General features: G+C 38.4%; 3 protein-coding genes across 3 annotated transcripts in view; 2 read left to right on the top strand and 1 right to left on the bottom strand.

The window, feature by feature from the left end:
• Positions 1 to 14,658, bottom strand: part of chst2b (carbohydrate (N-acetylglucosamine-6-O) sulfotransferase 2b) — a 92,233-nt gene that overhangs the window by 58,987 nt on the left and 18,588 nt on the right. The gene's annotated exons all lie outside the window — the stretch shown is intronic.
• LOC309509555 (NXPE family member 3-like) overlaps positions 1 to 14,658 on the top strand; it is a 34,532-nt gene that overhangs the window by 7,692 nt on the left and 12,182 nt on the right. The window contains exons 5-8 of the mRNA XM_082184339.1: positions 49 to 119; positions 237 to 443; positions 1,024 to 1,364; positions 2,014 to 2,437. Coding sequence (XP_082040465.1) covers positions 49 to 119; positions 237 to 443; positions 1,024 to 1,364; positions 2,014 to 2,211 — 817 coding nt within the window. The 3' untranslated portion in view covers positions 2,212 to 2,437. The remainder of the gene's footprint in view (positions 1 to 48; positions 120 to 236; positions 444 to 1,023; positions 1,365 to 2,013; positions 2,438 to 14,658) is intronic.
• The window catches only part of LOC309509581 (NXPE family member 4-like), a 46,098-nt gene continuing 37,520 nt past the window's right edge, over positions 6,081 to 14,658 (top strand). Inside the window, exon 1 of the mRNA XM_082184389.1 lies at positions 6,081 to 7,150. The gene's annotated coding sequence lies outside the window, so the exon portion shown is untranslated. The remainder of the gene's footprint in view (positions 7,151 to 14,658) is intronic.

Raw genomic sequence — 14,658 nt, 5'->3', positions numbered from 1 at the left:
TAAAACTAGAAAAATTGTGGAAGATGTTTTTTATTTTTCTCTCCACAGGAAATTAACAAATGTTGCTATTACTGGAGACAAACAAATCATAAATGTCCTTCCCAACACTACAGGCATTGGTATGTTCATATATCAGGACCGATATAATCTAAAATCAAATGTAGTTAGTTGCAAGAGAATTAAGAATTTGCATAATTATGGCACAGTCTCTTCAGGTAAATGTTTCTTTGCTTTAGGCACAATGGAGAGATGCAGATCTGGCATGACAACACCAGTTGTTCCTGCAGGGTTTTATCTGAAAGATGTCTGGAAGTCTTTTGTGTGCAACAGCCAGAAGTTCAGTTCTTCACAAATGGGAAATTGTCTTAAAAACAAGATTGTCTACTTGATGGGAGACTCCACCACAAGGCAGTGGTTTGAGTATTTAGAGAGAAAAGTGCCAGGCAAGTTGTTCATAAATGACATTGATGGGAGGGTGGCAGGGGTTTATTTAAAAATTTTCTCATGTTATTTAAGACTTGATGTCATAAAAGTAATATAACTGAAATATACAGAAGCCCCAAAAAGTATTTGGATACTTCATCAACAAATGCATGAATGTCTTGCCATTACACCAAAATATTAAACCAAGTGACAATTGTTTGTAAAGACTTAAATAGGTCACGCTTAAAAATTACACTGCAATTTTTTTTTCCTCATTGCAACATGTAATTGCAAAATGTCACAAAAAAAAAAGTGCATCTAATGCAATGACATTCAGACATGCAAATGAGTCAGTGCATCTTGAATGGATAGTTCACCACATAATGAAAATTCTGTCATCATTTACTCATCAACATTCAAACATTCAATATGGGTGAGTAAATGATGACAGAATTAAACATTTTAAATGTACTATTCCTTAAGTACCATATTTCCATATTTCTAGGGGGCTGCTGTGTACAATAAAAAACAGCTTTGCAAAGTTGTTTAAGAAATAAATAAAGCAATGAGTCTAATTTAAGTTTTACTTATCTTATTTAGACATAAAAAGAATGGACCTCCACACTCCTCGTTCCGGTGGACCCCTGATGGCTGTAGAATTGAAAAATAATATCATTGTTCACTGGAGGCCACACGGTGTTCCTTTGCGATTTACTAAAATGCTCATTACTGACTTGCATTATATCAGCAATGATATTGATGAAATAGCCGGTGGTCCTCATGCAGTCGTTGTCTTTACAATATGTGCCCACTTGGTTTTTCACCCAATAACATTTTACGTGCATGAAGTGGCCAAAATCCGTCAGTCTGTTGTTGCATTGTTGAGTCGTGCACCAGAGACTACCGTCATCATCAAGTCTGGAAACACTGCAGGATTAAAGGTACAATTGCTCATTTTCCAATCCTACCAATCCCATTTTCCAATGGTACATTTGTCCTGCTGTCTTTATATTTAAAGTCTAGAAACACAAATATGCATGTGCTGAGGTGACACTTCATTATCCAATTCATGCCAAATTCCATCCCTTAAAGGTGTTTCAGTCATATCCTGTCATTACAAACCTGTATGATTGTCTTCCATGGTTTTGCAGAATGAAAGTGGATCGGTACCAGAGTACAAGCAAAGTACTCCATATGACTCAAGCACTATTCCATGTTTCAGAAGGCATATGATAGTTCTGTGAGAGAAAAAGAATGAAATGTAACTACTTTTCCCATGAAAAAATGGTCATCATTTACTGGACATTCTGCTATAAATCGCTTTTTTGTTCAATAACAGAGACTAGTATAGAGCTCAGCATAAAACATAAGGAAACATAGATGAATTTTTTTTTATTTTTTTTATAAACTATTCCTTGTTTTCCCCCTGTTAGATTCAAGTTTAATGTCAGTTATAACAGGTGACAGACAAATATTTAAGTAACCTGCTCAGCACTGTTTCTGGTAGAAAATACAAACAATGTAGTTTGTCTGAACCAAGTTAATATTAATGCTTTTAGTATTGTCTGTAACTGATCTGTTTTGTTACAGGACATTTTTCAGAGTGATTGGTATGCAATGCAGATGAATACAGTGATGCAGGAGATGTTCCGAGATATTGATGGAGTAATCTACTTCGATGTCTGGCAGATGACGTCCTGTCACTATCTACGTGAAAATATTCACCCAGGTCCTGTTATCATTGCTAATGAAGTCGACATGTTGCTCTCATATATCTGTCCTGCCTGATACACTAGAATAATATTTACCTTACTTTGTTATAATATACCAAGAAATGTATGTATCTACAGTACAAAAATGAGCATCTGTAAGAAACTTCTGGTATACATATTGTTAAAACTTACAAAGCTTAGCACCTACCTGCTTAATGTAAACCTGTATAATCTCAAAATTAATTAAATTAAATTAATTCATTATTTATTTTTAACCTCAACCTTTGGTTCCAAAAACTGAGGTAACTTTCAGGGTGTGTAAATGGCCATAGCATGGCCATAAATGGCAATGGTACATTCCGTGCTTATTTATTATAATAGTGTATATTGTGTTAGATGTTGTGTGCTGGGGCATTCCAGAAAGCAGGTTATGTGACATGCCCGGGTATGTTTAAAGGCCCACTGAAGTGCCTTGAAACTCTCAGCTTTGTATGATGCGTTGACATAATTTCCACTGAAACAGGAAGCTAAGCTACATATTGAAAGGGTTCTCCCCCTCTTCAAATAGTCAATAACGTTTAGTTTACATCCCAGACAGCAAGTCGTACTTGACAGCACCATGGAAATGAATCCGAGCGCTGATACGTTGGATTCAATAGTAACATTAGAGGCAGGGCTGGACTGGTAATCTGGCATACCGGGCAAATGCCCGGTGGGCCGACGTGCTTTTTGGGCCGATACATCTCATACTTTTCTTTTTTTTTTTTTTTTTTTTTTACGACCCATAAAACTCATACATCGGCGGCACATTCGTTTTGTTTTGTTTAATTGACGGCGCTGGGTTAGTGCCGGTGTAATGCATTGGTCAAAAAAAAAGTAAGCGTTAGTTTTTTTTCCACTGACAGACCGGCCCATGAAACGCGTAGATCAGCGGCCCATTGGTTGTTTTCTTGATTGACACTGGGCTGGCCCAATCACATCTTTAAACACCTCCCCCTTTGGGCTTTGAGTGAGCGTGCAATGTCAGTGTGTATCTGTCAAAACAGTCTGAGACATGGAGAAGAAACGCAAGGAATGTGCAGAGAAATAGTGTGAAAAATAGATACAGGCCCTTCAAGCAGACGCTGTAAAATGTGTCAAAATATATGTTTTCTGCAGCAGCAGGACCTTCATCAGCTCCCGTGGCTGATGAGGAGGATAGTGAGGAGGATCAGGAGAGAGATGAGAAAGGGTAGAGTCTGCGGTAAGCAGAACTACGTTCAAAACACTTTGGCTATGAGTGTAGGAACCCATTACCCAGTTACGCATTATTTCCACATCTGCATAGTTGACGATGACAGAAATTTACTAGAAGTTTAAAGAGACGCGTTTTTATCTATGTTTTCCGCCAAAATTAAAGCTTGATGCAGTTTCCGTCAAAATAAAAGATCATGTGCTTATCTCTTTCAAGTTTAGAAATTAGTACAAAACTAATTATGAAAGTTTTCTTTATTTTTCAGTGCATTTGTTTTACAATATATGGCTATTAGGCTACTGTCATGAGATTAATATTATAATTATTATTATGTAGTAGTGTAATATAGACAGACACTGTTACTAAAAGAAGTTTGATTTTTTCTTTGTTTAATTTGCACACTGAATATGGGTTGGAGCTTTTAATTTCGAACCCTCAAACTGCACCAGATTGATGAATATAACATTAAAATGCACAACATTTTCTTAGGGGGAGCCTGCCCCCAAACCCCCCTAGAAGGACTGAGGTCCACCCACCACAGTTTTACCAAAAATCTTGTGAGAAACACTGGTATTGCTATGCCAATGCAGCTTATAGCTTGTTTTTTGGATGCATCACTGTGGAGTATAGTTCAATTGTATTAATAAATTACAATTTTGTATCATCTGTTAACTCTCACTCATTACATGGCATTAGTGGTTTTAATGAATAGGAGTTGAACAAAAACATATTCAAGGGCGTGCAAAGATGGGTGGTGTTTATGATCATATGTAGTGGGCCAGTCTGGGCCAAAATGCCAGGGCCGATTTTCTGTCCCAGTCCAGCCCTGATTAGAGGTGTGAATAAAATCTTTTTTTAGACACGCACTTGCAAACTTCCCTAAGCACTTCCCCTCGGGGGAATCCCTGCCGCCATTTTGAAGTGCGTTCCACTTCGTGAAGTGGACGAGGAAGTTTATATGGGCCCTGTCCCAAATGGCACACTTCATATGCACTTTCGGCCCTGTGGACTTACAATGGCTGCCGCGTGCGCGTGCGCGTGCGCGTGCGCGTGCGCGTGTCCGTTAAGTCCGTAGGGTGTCCCATTTGTCATTTTGGCCTCAGAACGGTGCTCGTGAGCGCCCCCCTTTGCGGGCGATATGCGCCCTCGATGCACACTTTTGCCGAGCCTGCACTGATGCGGGCTCCGCAGCAGACTTCTTCCAGACAGCAGTGACGTACATCCGAGTGAACGAGATGGAGGGAAGTTAGCGAGTGAAGGGCATGGCAATTTTGGACTGGAACGCAGGCTAGATGTGCTGTTGCTGTTCCTGCTCGCGACCTGAAAGAGAATAAAAGATAAGTTTGTTACAAAACTGGTTCTTTACTGGATTCAGAAACATTACATCTTCTGCTATTCCTGCTGTTCCCAGATGTCAAATGTCGAATTTGCTGTCGAATTTGAACCACTGAATTTGTGGAAGCGAATTTGTAAGGCGAAATAAAATGGATTGAAAATTTCCTGTTGAATATTATAGGTTGTATTTTAAACATAATGAACATTTTGGAAGTGAAATCTGAAAGGTGCAAATGGATTATTAATAATAAAAATATGTGTGAAATGTTTTGAATTGAAATATTGACAGCTTAAATATTCGACCATGTTGAATTTCAGCCCATACAAATGCAAGCCCTATAAATACAATGCATTAAAATGCAAGCACGGTTAATGCAATGCATATTTTTTTTTTCAATTAGTGCAATTTAACAAGATTTTTTGTTTCAAAAACATTTGTCATTATTTTACTTCCATGGTTGTGCATTTGAATACAATGCGCACCTTCACAGAGATAAGATTTTCAGCAATTAATAATTTAAATTCTACGGGTTACCTCCACAAAACTATTGTATACCACCAGAGAGAACTTTGGATGCAACACATTGTGTTACAACACAACACAACACAACACTGCTTTATAATGTTTGGAATAAATTGCTGTTTATTACTGCTTACTGCTATACTGTTTTTAAAAGGGTCCTATTATGTCCTTTTACAAAGTCTTGATTTTGTGTCTGTTAGGGGTTTCAGATTTACATAAAAGGTATAGTCAATGTAGGGGAGCGCGGGGCACAACCTAACGCGGGGCTAGTTGTAACACGCTTGTTTTAAATACTTCCGCACATGCTTGGATGACGAAACTTTGTGTATTTACTAGTTGCCATATCAACACTATATGGAAAAAATACAAAAAAATGTATGGAAGAAATGACTAATTATTTATTTGTTTTGAACTATGTTGTATAGCTGTGTTTTCATGTGTTCGTAGTCAAAACTCAAAAATGAGTTTATATTTAATTATAAAAAAATGCCATTATTTTATATGAAAAAGTTTTTAATTGTATTTTATTTAGAAAATATTTTTTATTTTTTTTATTTTTTATTTTTATGAGATCAGATAACATTTTAAGCTGTCATATGTTATGTTACAATGTGCCCCACACGTTACAATGTACCCCACCTATGGGGCATGTTGTCACATTTCACTTCCATTCTTTCGGGGTATATCAAGAAAAAAGTATATACTGTATTAATAAAACAAAAACACATAATTGTACTAGACATGTGGGAAATTAATGTGGGAAAAAATAAATACTCTGAACCATAAGTAGATTTACACAAACTGAGAAAGTCAAAAAGCGTTACTTTGTGCCCCGCTCTCCCCTACTATGTATAAAGTTAGGTTAAGATGTAGTGTGGAAAATGTGCTTGGAGATAACCTAAACTGTTAGAGGCCTGTCATTTAAATATAAACTAAAGAAAGGGGAAATTCAAATACATTTCTTAATTGGCAACTAAAGCACACAGGTGGCATGTTAATGTTACAACCAAAGAAGAAATGCAGGTCTGGCATGACAACACATGTCTTTTTAGCAAGTTATGGTGTTGAGAATTTGGTGTCCATTGTTGTTATGGATTTTGGAACACTGGAAACATCCCAATCTCAAAATCGTGTGGGCATAGGCAAAAAAAAAATAAAAATAAATAAAACACTTACAATAACCTGCTTGCATAAGTGTGCATAATAGGGAATATTCATGATCACATTCAAATTCCTACTGTAAAGTAATATCCACCGGTCATCATTTAAGTGAAGCTGATTGACCCTGAATAAAAATAGTCAGTTTCTGTGGGATTTAACCCTATACAGACATTTTAGAATTGTATTGATATATCTTCTCATACAAGAAAATGAGACTTCTGCTGCTGCCTTTACAGAAACAAACCTGTTTGACCATATCGGTTGGTTATCACCTGCAATCTGGTTAACATTTCCCAGGGTGAGCTAACAGGTTCCATATATCTTCTAATCTGTAAGTTCATACCACCCTGTATATATACTATATTGTGTGTATATTTTCCTTGCAATAAAAAGTGAAAATAATGTTGTGTGAGTGTCACAGAGCCATAATGATTACACTCCTGGGAAAAAAAGAACAGGAAAAAGAATTGTGTTGTTCCCATAGCAAGAATATATTTACCATTCATATGTAAATTAACATCTAATGTCAATCAAATCAAACAAAGCCAAACTGGCTAAACCAATACTGAGGACAGATGGGATGTTCAACTGAGTGTCACATAATTAGTGGGAACGCCTCATCAGAGCAGTGTGGCCAGTTTAACAGGACATTGGTTTGAAGTTGTGTGAATGTACTTCACTCACAAGCGGACTTCAAATTATTCTAGAAAAACAACAGATTAGCCATGGTCGAACCATCCACAAAGAAATCAAATCCCCCAGGTAATCATTAGGTTATGAATATTGTAATATTTATGGGTCAAGATGGTTTCATGTTTTGAAGGATTTGGAAATTGATCATTTCTGTGTATTTCAGTCTGGAGGTTAAGAGAATTTTTTCTACTACTGTACTGGCATGTTTTTTTTTTTTGTACATCATCCCTTCTGGTAAGTTCATAAAAAATTTGATATATTAAAAAGTTTATTTCTGTGTAATGTATAATGTGTCATTATAGCCTATATTTAAGTACTGACTTCTGTTATAAATGTGATTTTGTAATAAGGATCCACTGGAGGCAAGTTGAGAGATGAGAACCCATGTGCAGTTTATTATCAGAATCAGAATCAGAATCAGAAAGAGCTTTATTGCCAAGTGTGCTTGCACCCACAAGGAATTTTTCTTGGTACTGAAGCTTCCAGTGCACATATACAAATACAAATACAACAAGAAACATAGTAATACAAATTCTAAGAATAAAATATATTTAAAAAAAAAAAAAATAGTATAAAAAGTAAAAAAAGGGTCACAGTTGGGTTTAGTCTGAATAAACATTTACAGATTATGAACATATTTACAGTATTTTGAGTAGTATGAATAATATAAATATAACCTGAGTTAGAGAATATTACACTAGACAGTGGGAGTCTAGTGCATGTTACAGATTATGAACATATTTACAGTATTTTGAGTAGTATGAATAATATAAATATAAATATCACCTGAGTTAGAGAATATTGCACTAGACAGTGGGAGTATTGCACTTACAGGCATATGCCTTGGGGAGCATGTTAAGTGTTCAGAAGGGAAATGGCCTGTGGAAAGAAACTGTTCCTGTGCCTGGATGTTCTTGTGGCCAGTGATCTGTGTCGCCGTCCTGACAGTAACAGTTCAAACAGGGGGTGTCCAGGGTGAGTGGAGTCTGTGATGATTTTACCTGCTCTCTTCCTCACTCTGGAAGAGTACAGGTCCTGGAGGGTTGGCAAGGGGGCACCAATAATCCTCTCTGCAGTCCGGACTGTCCGTTGTAGTCTCCTGATGTCCGATTTGGTAGCTGAACCAAACCAGACAGTGATGGAAGTGCTTAAAACAGACTCAATGACAGCTGAGTAGAACTGGATCAGCAGCTCCTGTGGCAGATTGAACTTCTTCAGCTGGCGAAGGAAGTACAGTCTCTGCTGGGCCTTTTTCACAATGGAGTCAATGTGATTTGCCCACTTCAGGTCCTGAGAGATGGTAGAGCCCAGGAACCTGAATGACTCCACTGCTTCCACAGTGCTGTTCATGATGGTGAGAGGGGGGAGTGCTGGGGATTTTCTCCTGAAGTCCACAATCATCTCCACTGTTTTGAGCGTGTTCAGCTCAAGGTTGTTATAGCTGCACCAGACAGCCAGCTGTTCAACCCCCAGTCTGTAAGCAGACTCGTCACCATTTTGGATGAGACCGATGACGGTGGTGTCGTCTGCAAATTTCAGGAGCTTGACAGAGGGGTCTTTAGAAGTGCAGTCATTAGTGTACAGGGAGAAGAGCAGTGGGGAGAGAACGCACCCTTGGGGGGCGCCAGTGCTGATGGTGAGGGTCCTGGATGAGAGCTTCCCCAGTCTCACTCGCTGCTGCCGGTCGGTCAGGAAGCTGGAGATCCACTGACAGATTGAGGATGGCATGGAGAGCTGAGTCAGTTTGGCTGTGAGAAGATCAGGGATGATGGTATTGAAGGCCGAACTGAAGTCCACAAATAAGATCCGTGCATAAGTCCCAGGTCTGTCAAGATGTTGCAGGATATAGTGCAGTCCCATGTTGACTGCATCATCCACAGACCTGTTTGCTCTGTAAGCAAACTGAAAGGGATCCAGCAGGGGTCCAGTGATGTCCTTCAGATAGGCCAACACCAGTCTTTCAAACGACTTCATGACCACAGACGTGAGAGCGACAGGTCTGTAGTCATTAAGTCCAGTGATTTTAGGTTTTTTGGGAACCGGAATGATAGTGGAGCGTTTGAAGCAGCAGGGAACTTCACACTGCTCCAATGATCTGTTGAAGATCTGCGTGAAGACTGGGGCCAGTTGGTCAGCGCAGGCTTTTAGACAAGCAGATGAGATGCCGTCTGGGCCTGAAGCTTTCCTAGTCTTCTGTTTTTTGAAGACTCGGCTCACGTCCTCCACACAGACCTTAAGCTCAGGTTGGATGGCAGAAGGGGGGAGGAGAGGGGTTGCAGGAGGTGATGGTGGATGTGTGAAGTGCACATCAGAGCGGGTGTGAGGTGTGAGTCTGGGCTTCTCAAACCTGCAATAGAATGCATTGAGAGTGTCAGCCAGTTGTTGATTCTCCACAGATCGGGGGGATGGGGATTTGTAGTTGGTGATGTTCCTCAGGCCTCTCCAGACTGATGCCGGGTCGTTGGCTGAAAACTGGTTTTTCAGCTTTTCAGAGTAGCTTCTTTTAGCAACTCTGATCTCCTTTGTCAGTCTGTTTCTGGCCTGGTTATACAAGATTTTATCCCCACTTCTGTAAGCATCCTCTTTGGCATGACGAAGCTGTTTGAGTTTCCCAGTAAACCATGGTTTATCATTAGTGAATGATAAGAATGTCCTGGTAGGAATGCATGTATCCTCACAGAAACTGATATATGATGTTACAGTATCTGTGAGCTCATCCAGATCGGTGGCTGCAGCTTCAAAAACAGTCCAATCAGTGCAATCGAAGCAGGCCTGTAGATCCTGCTCTGCTTCGTTGGTCCATCTTTTTACAGTCCTTATTACAGGTTTAGCTGATTTCAGTTTCTGCCTGTAGGTCGGTATAAGATGAACCAAACAGTGATCAGAGAGCCCCAAAGCTGCCCGTGGGACGGAGTGATACGCATTCTTTATCGTGGTGTAACAGTGGTCCAATATATTACTGTCTCTGGTAGGACATGTAACATGCTGTCTGTATTTTGGCAGTTCACGGGAGAGATTTGCTTTGTTAAAATCCCCAAGAATGATTAAAAGAGAGTCTGGGTACCTTTGTTCCATTTCAGCTATATGTTCAGCCAGCTGTTGTATCGCCGCGCTCACACACGCGTCTGGAGGAATGTAAACATTCGCGAGAATGAATGAGGAAAACTCCCGCGGCGAGTAGAAAGGTTTACAGTTTATGAAATGCACCTCTAAATTAGGAGAGCACATCTTCTTCAGTGTTGTTACATCTGAACACCAACTTTCGTTAATGTAGAAACACAATCCACCACCTCTCGTTTTCCCCGTTAGTTCCGCGATGCGATCCGCTCGGAACAGCTGGAAGCCCGGCAGATGTAGTGCGTTGTCCGGTATGGCTTCACTCAGCCAGGTTTCAGTGAAGCACAGAGCAGCGGAGTTTAAAAAATCCTTGTTAGTGCGGGTGAGGAGAAGAAGTTCGTCGTTTATAACTAAAACAAAACATGAAACAAAAACCAAAGCATGAACATGACCATGACCATGACCATGACCATGACCATGAACATGAACATGAACATGAACATGAACATGAACATGAACATGAACATGAACATGAACATGAACATGAACTTTGCACAACAGCAGACTACAGGAAATAATTGACAAAGACACATGGCAAACATGAGGGCTTAAATACACAGACTAATGACAAAACAAGGGACACCTGTGAACAATGATCAGACAATTAACCAATGAAAAGACATGGCAGGATCACATGACAAACAGGGAATCACATGACAGACATGGAAACAAGACATGACACAGAAACATGACAAGAACAAACCCAAAACATGACAGATTTTTATTATTTTTTTGCTGTTTTTGTTTTTATGTCAGTAAATACATGTATAATGTTCCTAAAGATTTACATTTCAAATAATTAAAATTCTTTTTTAAATTTCTACTTCAAACATTCTCTTCATCAAAAATCCTAATTAAAAAACACCTCCACACGTTCCACACTTTATTAAAGGTAGGGTAGGCAATTTGTATTATAAACACTTTTTGTTATACTGGTTTAAACTCTCTTCATATCCTGATAGCAATCAATAATAGAAGTGGTCTAAATATTAAAACATGTACATATATCTTCTGTGGAAGTCTCGATCATTGAATTTGGTCCGACTGTTGTCCTACCTGCCTGTTACCATACTGTATGTATTTCAATACCTCCGCACACCATGCTCACGCAGACATCACACATGATCAGCACATTCCATGAGGCTAGGCAGATTTGTAGACATATGTGACCTGATCCAGCAAAATGAGTCACAGTGACCCAAACTTCAAAATTGAGATTTTGGTATTAATGGAAAGAGGAGACCATAAGCTTTCAACTGATATCCTAGTCAAAGTCATACCTTGAATGGTTGTAAAGATGTACACATTTGAATTATGGTCGTCTGCCCTCTTTTTCCAATTGAAAACCTGAGAAAATCGTTTTTAAAGTTTTTTGCCCGTTTTTTTGTTGATATCTTTCAAAATCCATTGCATTTAAAGGGATGAACTATTTATTGTACAGCTTAATTTGACCAAAGATATTAATATATGCTATTATGCCAGGCTGAAGCTCAAATTATTTAAAAAAATGTATTTGAATAAATAATTTAAAAGGCACTTTTACAAACATTTACTAAAATCAGAAAGATTGAACAGAGGTGCTACAGTTTTGCTTGAGAGAGGGTGTGTGTGTTTGTGTGTGTGTGTGTCTGTGTGTGTGTGTGTGTGAGAGAGAGAGAGAGAGAGAGAGAGAGAGAGAGAGAGAGAGAGAGAGAGAGAGAGAAAGTGAGAGAGGCAGAGAGACAAGGAAACAGAGAACAAATAATGTTAGCCTATGCAATCATATCTTTGTGTAGGCTAGATGACAATAACAGTGTAACATATTCATAACGGAGATACCAACAGTTAAATATTGGGTTAAAATAAATCAAACACATTGTAATGGATTCTCCTTGCAGATAAATACACTCGCAGAATAATTGCACTCACTCACATCCATACACGATAAATACCACAGGGCTGTCACTTTCACTGTAGCTGTCATCAGAGGATGACACGTCTCCAGATCCCAAAAAATCACTGACTAGCCTTAGCCACTCTTGCTGACCAGCAGCAGAGCTTAGGTTAGAAGCCTCCAGTGAGTTCAACGCTTTTGGCGACTTTTTGGCGACTTGGCTCTCTTTTGACAGCGACATTTCTCAAATTAATAATATTTAATCTTTCTGAGGAGATCTGCTATGTTTACACATAGCGCTACGAGTCTGACAGGAGGATGGCTGGACCAATCGCGTGCCGGTCAGTCGAAATGGGGCTTCCCATTTACAAATGATCAGCGTTTGTGTACATTTCTAAGCTTTATGGTTGGTTCTATACAACGTGTAACACCATATTTGGAAAGCAGAGACGTTTGAGGGGATTCCCGGGAAATGCTCAGAGGTGACGAGAGGAGTTGAGAAAAGCAATATTCATTTCCAGCAAATTTAGTAAAACTTTGTAAACTTTAATAGTCATTTAAATACCTTTTCTCAATTATCTGGACTACGAAACTTTAGGAGATTATTTTTGAATGTCTGTTCTTTGAAATTTAGCAATAATAATAATAATAAAAAAAATCTATTATTTCACTGTTTTTCCACATAAACGGCCCATATCTTAAAATGGAACGTTGCGACTTCCGACTCATTTCGCCAGATCGGGTCACATATAGTCACAGAGTGACACAAACAAACAGCCGTTGTTTAGCCGCTTTAAAGTTTCTCCTGAACCAAAACAAGAGCTTATGATGCGTTCTTCATGCCATGTCATAACCATAATTACAAGATGGCTACCCTTGACGTTCTACTCAGATTTATGCTTTTCTATGTCAACACTATCAACGCCCGGAAATTAATCTGCTGCAGTCAGTTGGTATAACTAGAGCTCTGTAAGTTGCTGGTGTTCATTATTACTTCAATGTTATGTGCTTTATTTAATCATTTAACACTGTCTCTCGTCTCGTGACGCTTTGAAAACTCTGCTGTGTGTTCATGTGTTTTGAAGGAGTTAGGCTTTAGAAGCTCGGAAGTGAGGGAGGGATATTGTGCTTTCAAAGCTAGCTTGCTATTGCTAGCCTCTCTGAAATTGCCTACCCTACCTTTCAGCGTAACTATAATTGGTAACATTTTATTTTACACTGTCCTTGTTACACGTTACATGTAGTTACAATAGTAATAAATTATATTACATTCAACTAACCCTAAACCTAACCCTAATCTTAACCCTAACCCTTTAGTAAGTACATATAGTTCATTATTTAATTCTTTTTAAATAATTTAATAATTTAATACTTAAATGTTCAGTATAATTACACTGTAAAACGGATAACAAAGTGTAACCAATCATTTAAACTAATAACAATATAAAAACAAAAAAAAAGGCATTTTATGAACGCAGTCAGCACATGCCGTTCCTGCATCCACACCTACACCTTATGTTTGCACCTGGTTGCAAATGATAGTTGATGGACAGCTATGCACAGGAGGACACAACAGCAGTCTGGTGCTGAGAAGCGAAAAAGAAAGGTATGTTTACCAACCTGTGAATTTTTATTTTTTGGCTATTGAAGTTAATGTGGTTTATTAAACATGTTTAAAGCATTAATAAATTAACCACCACCAGTGTTATTTCAATTCAACAACACTGTGCGCTGCATTGCATTTTGAACTATGGTAAAGATATTTGTCATTTTTGTCATATTTGTCATTGACATTCAGATCACATGCTATACAGTGCATCCGTGGTTTATGGCTTTACGTGTCAATATGCCTACAGTGTTTTCTTCTTTGTAAATGATTATTTGCTGCAACAAAACTGCATAATCTTATTTTCTGTGATTTCTGAATGCCCAAGGCTGTAAAATCAATCAGACAACAATAGCCATAGGACATAATTATGTTTTAATTTGGTTTATAATCAATTGTTGTTTTATTAAACACTCATTGCTCTTCTTTTTATAAGTAACTGTTTAATTAAAGGTGAACTCAGTGATTCTTAAAAAAAGGTAGATGTCTTAGATTTATACTGACACTTAAAGGCTTAAAGGTTCACCAAAAAAAAAAAATATATATACCATGATTTACTCACCCTCATTTTATCCTAGGTGTATATGACATTCTTCTTTCAGATGAATACAATCAGAGTTAAATAAAAAAATGTTCTGGCTCTTCCAAGCTTTATAATGGCAGTGAATGGTTGTTTCTGTTTTGAAGTCCATCAAAGTGTATTTATCCATCATAAGAGTCCTCCACACAGCTCTGGGGGGTTAATAAAGGCCTTCTGAAGCGAAACAATGAGTTTGTGTAAGACAAATATTCATATTCCACATGTTACAAAGTAAAATTCTAGCATCCGGCCAAACGAACATACGCAGTCTACTTACACCTAAAGGGCAACTTACACAACTTGTGACATCAGAAGTAGTGTAGTCCATCATGGCGTAGCGTAAATATCAGCAGTTCGTCGCATTACTCGCATACGTTGCGCTTTAGACTTAAGTCAAATCC

Source organism: Leuciscus leuciscus, assembly GCF_965113295.1.
Source record: "Leuciscus leuciscus genome assembly, chromosome: 11".
Lineage (NCBI taxonomy): Eukaryota > Metazoa > Chordata > Actinopteri > Cypriniformes > Leuciscidae > Leuciscus > Leuciscus leuciscus.
This window is presented reverse-complemented; position numbering and strand designations above follow the sequence as displayed.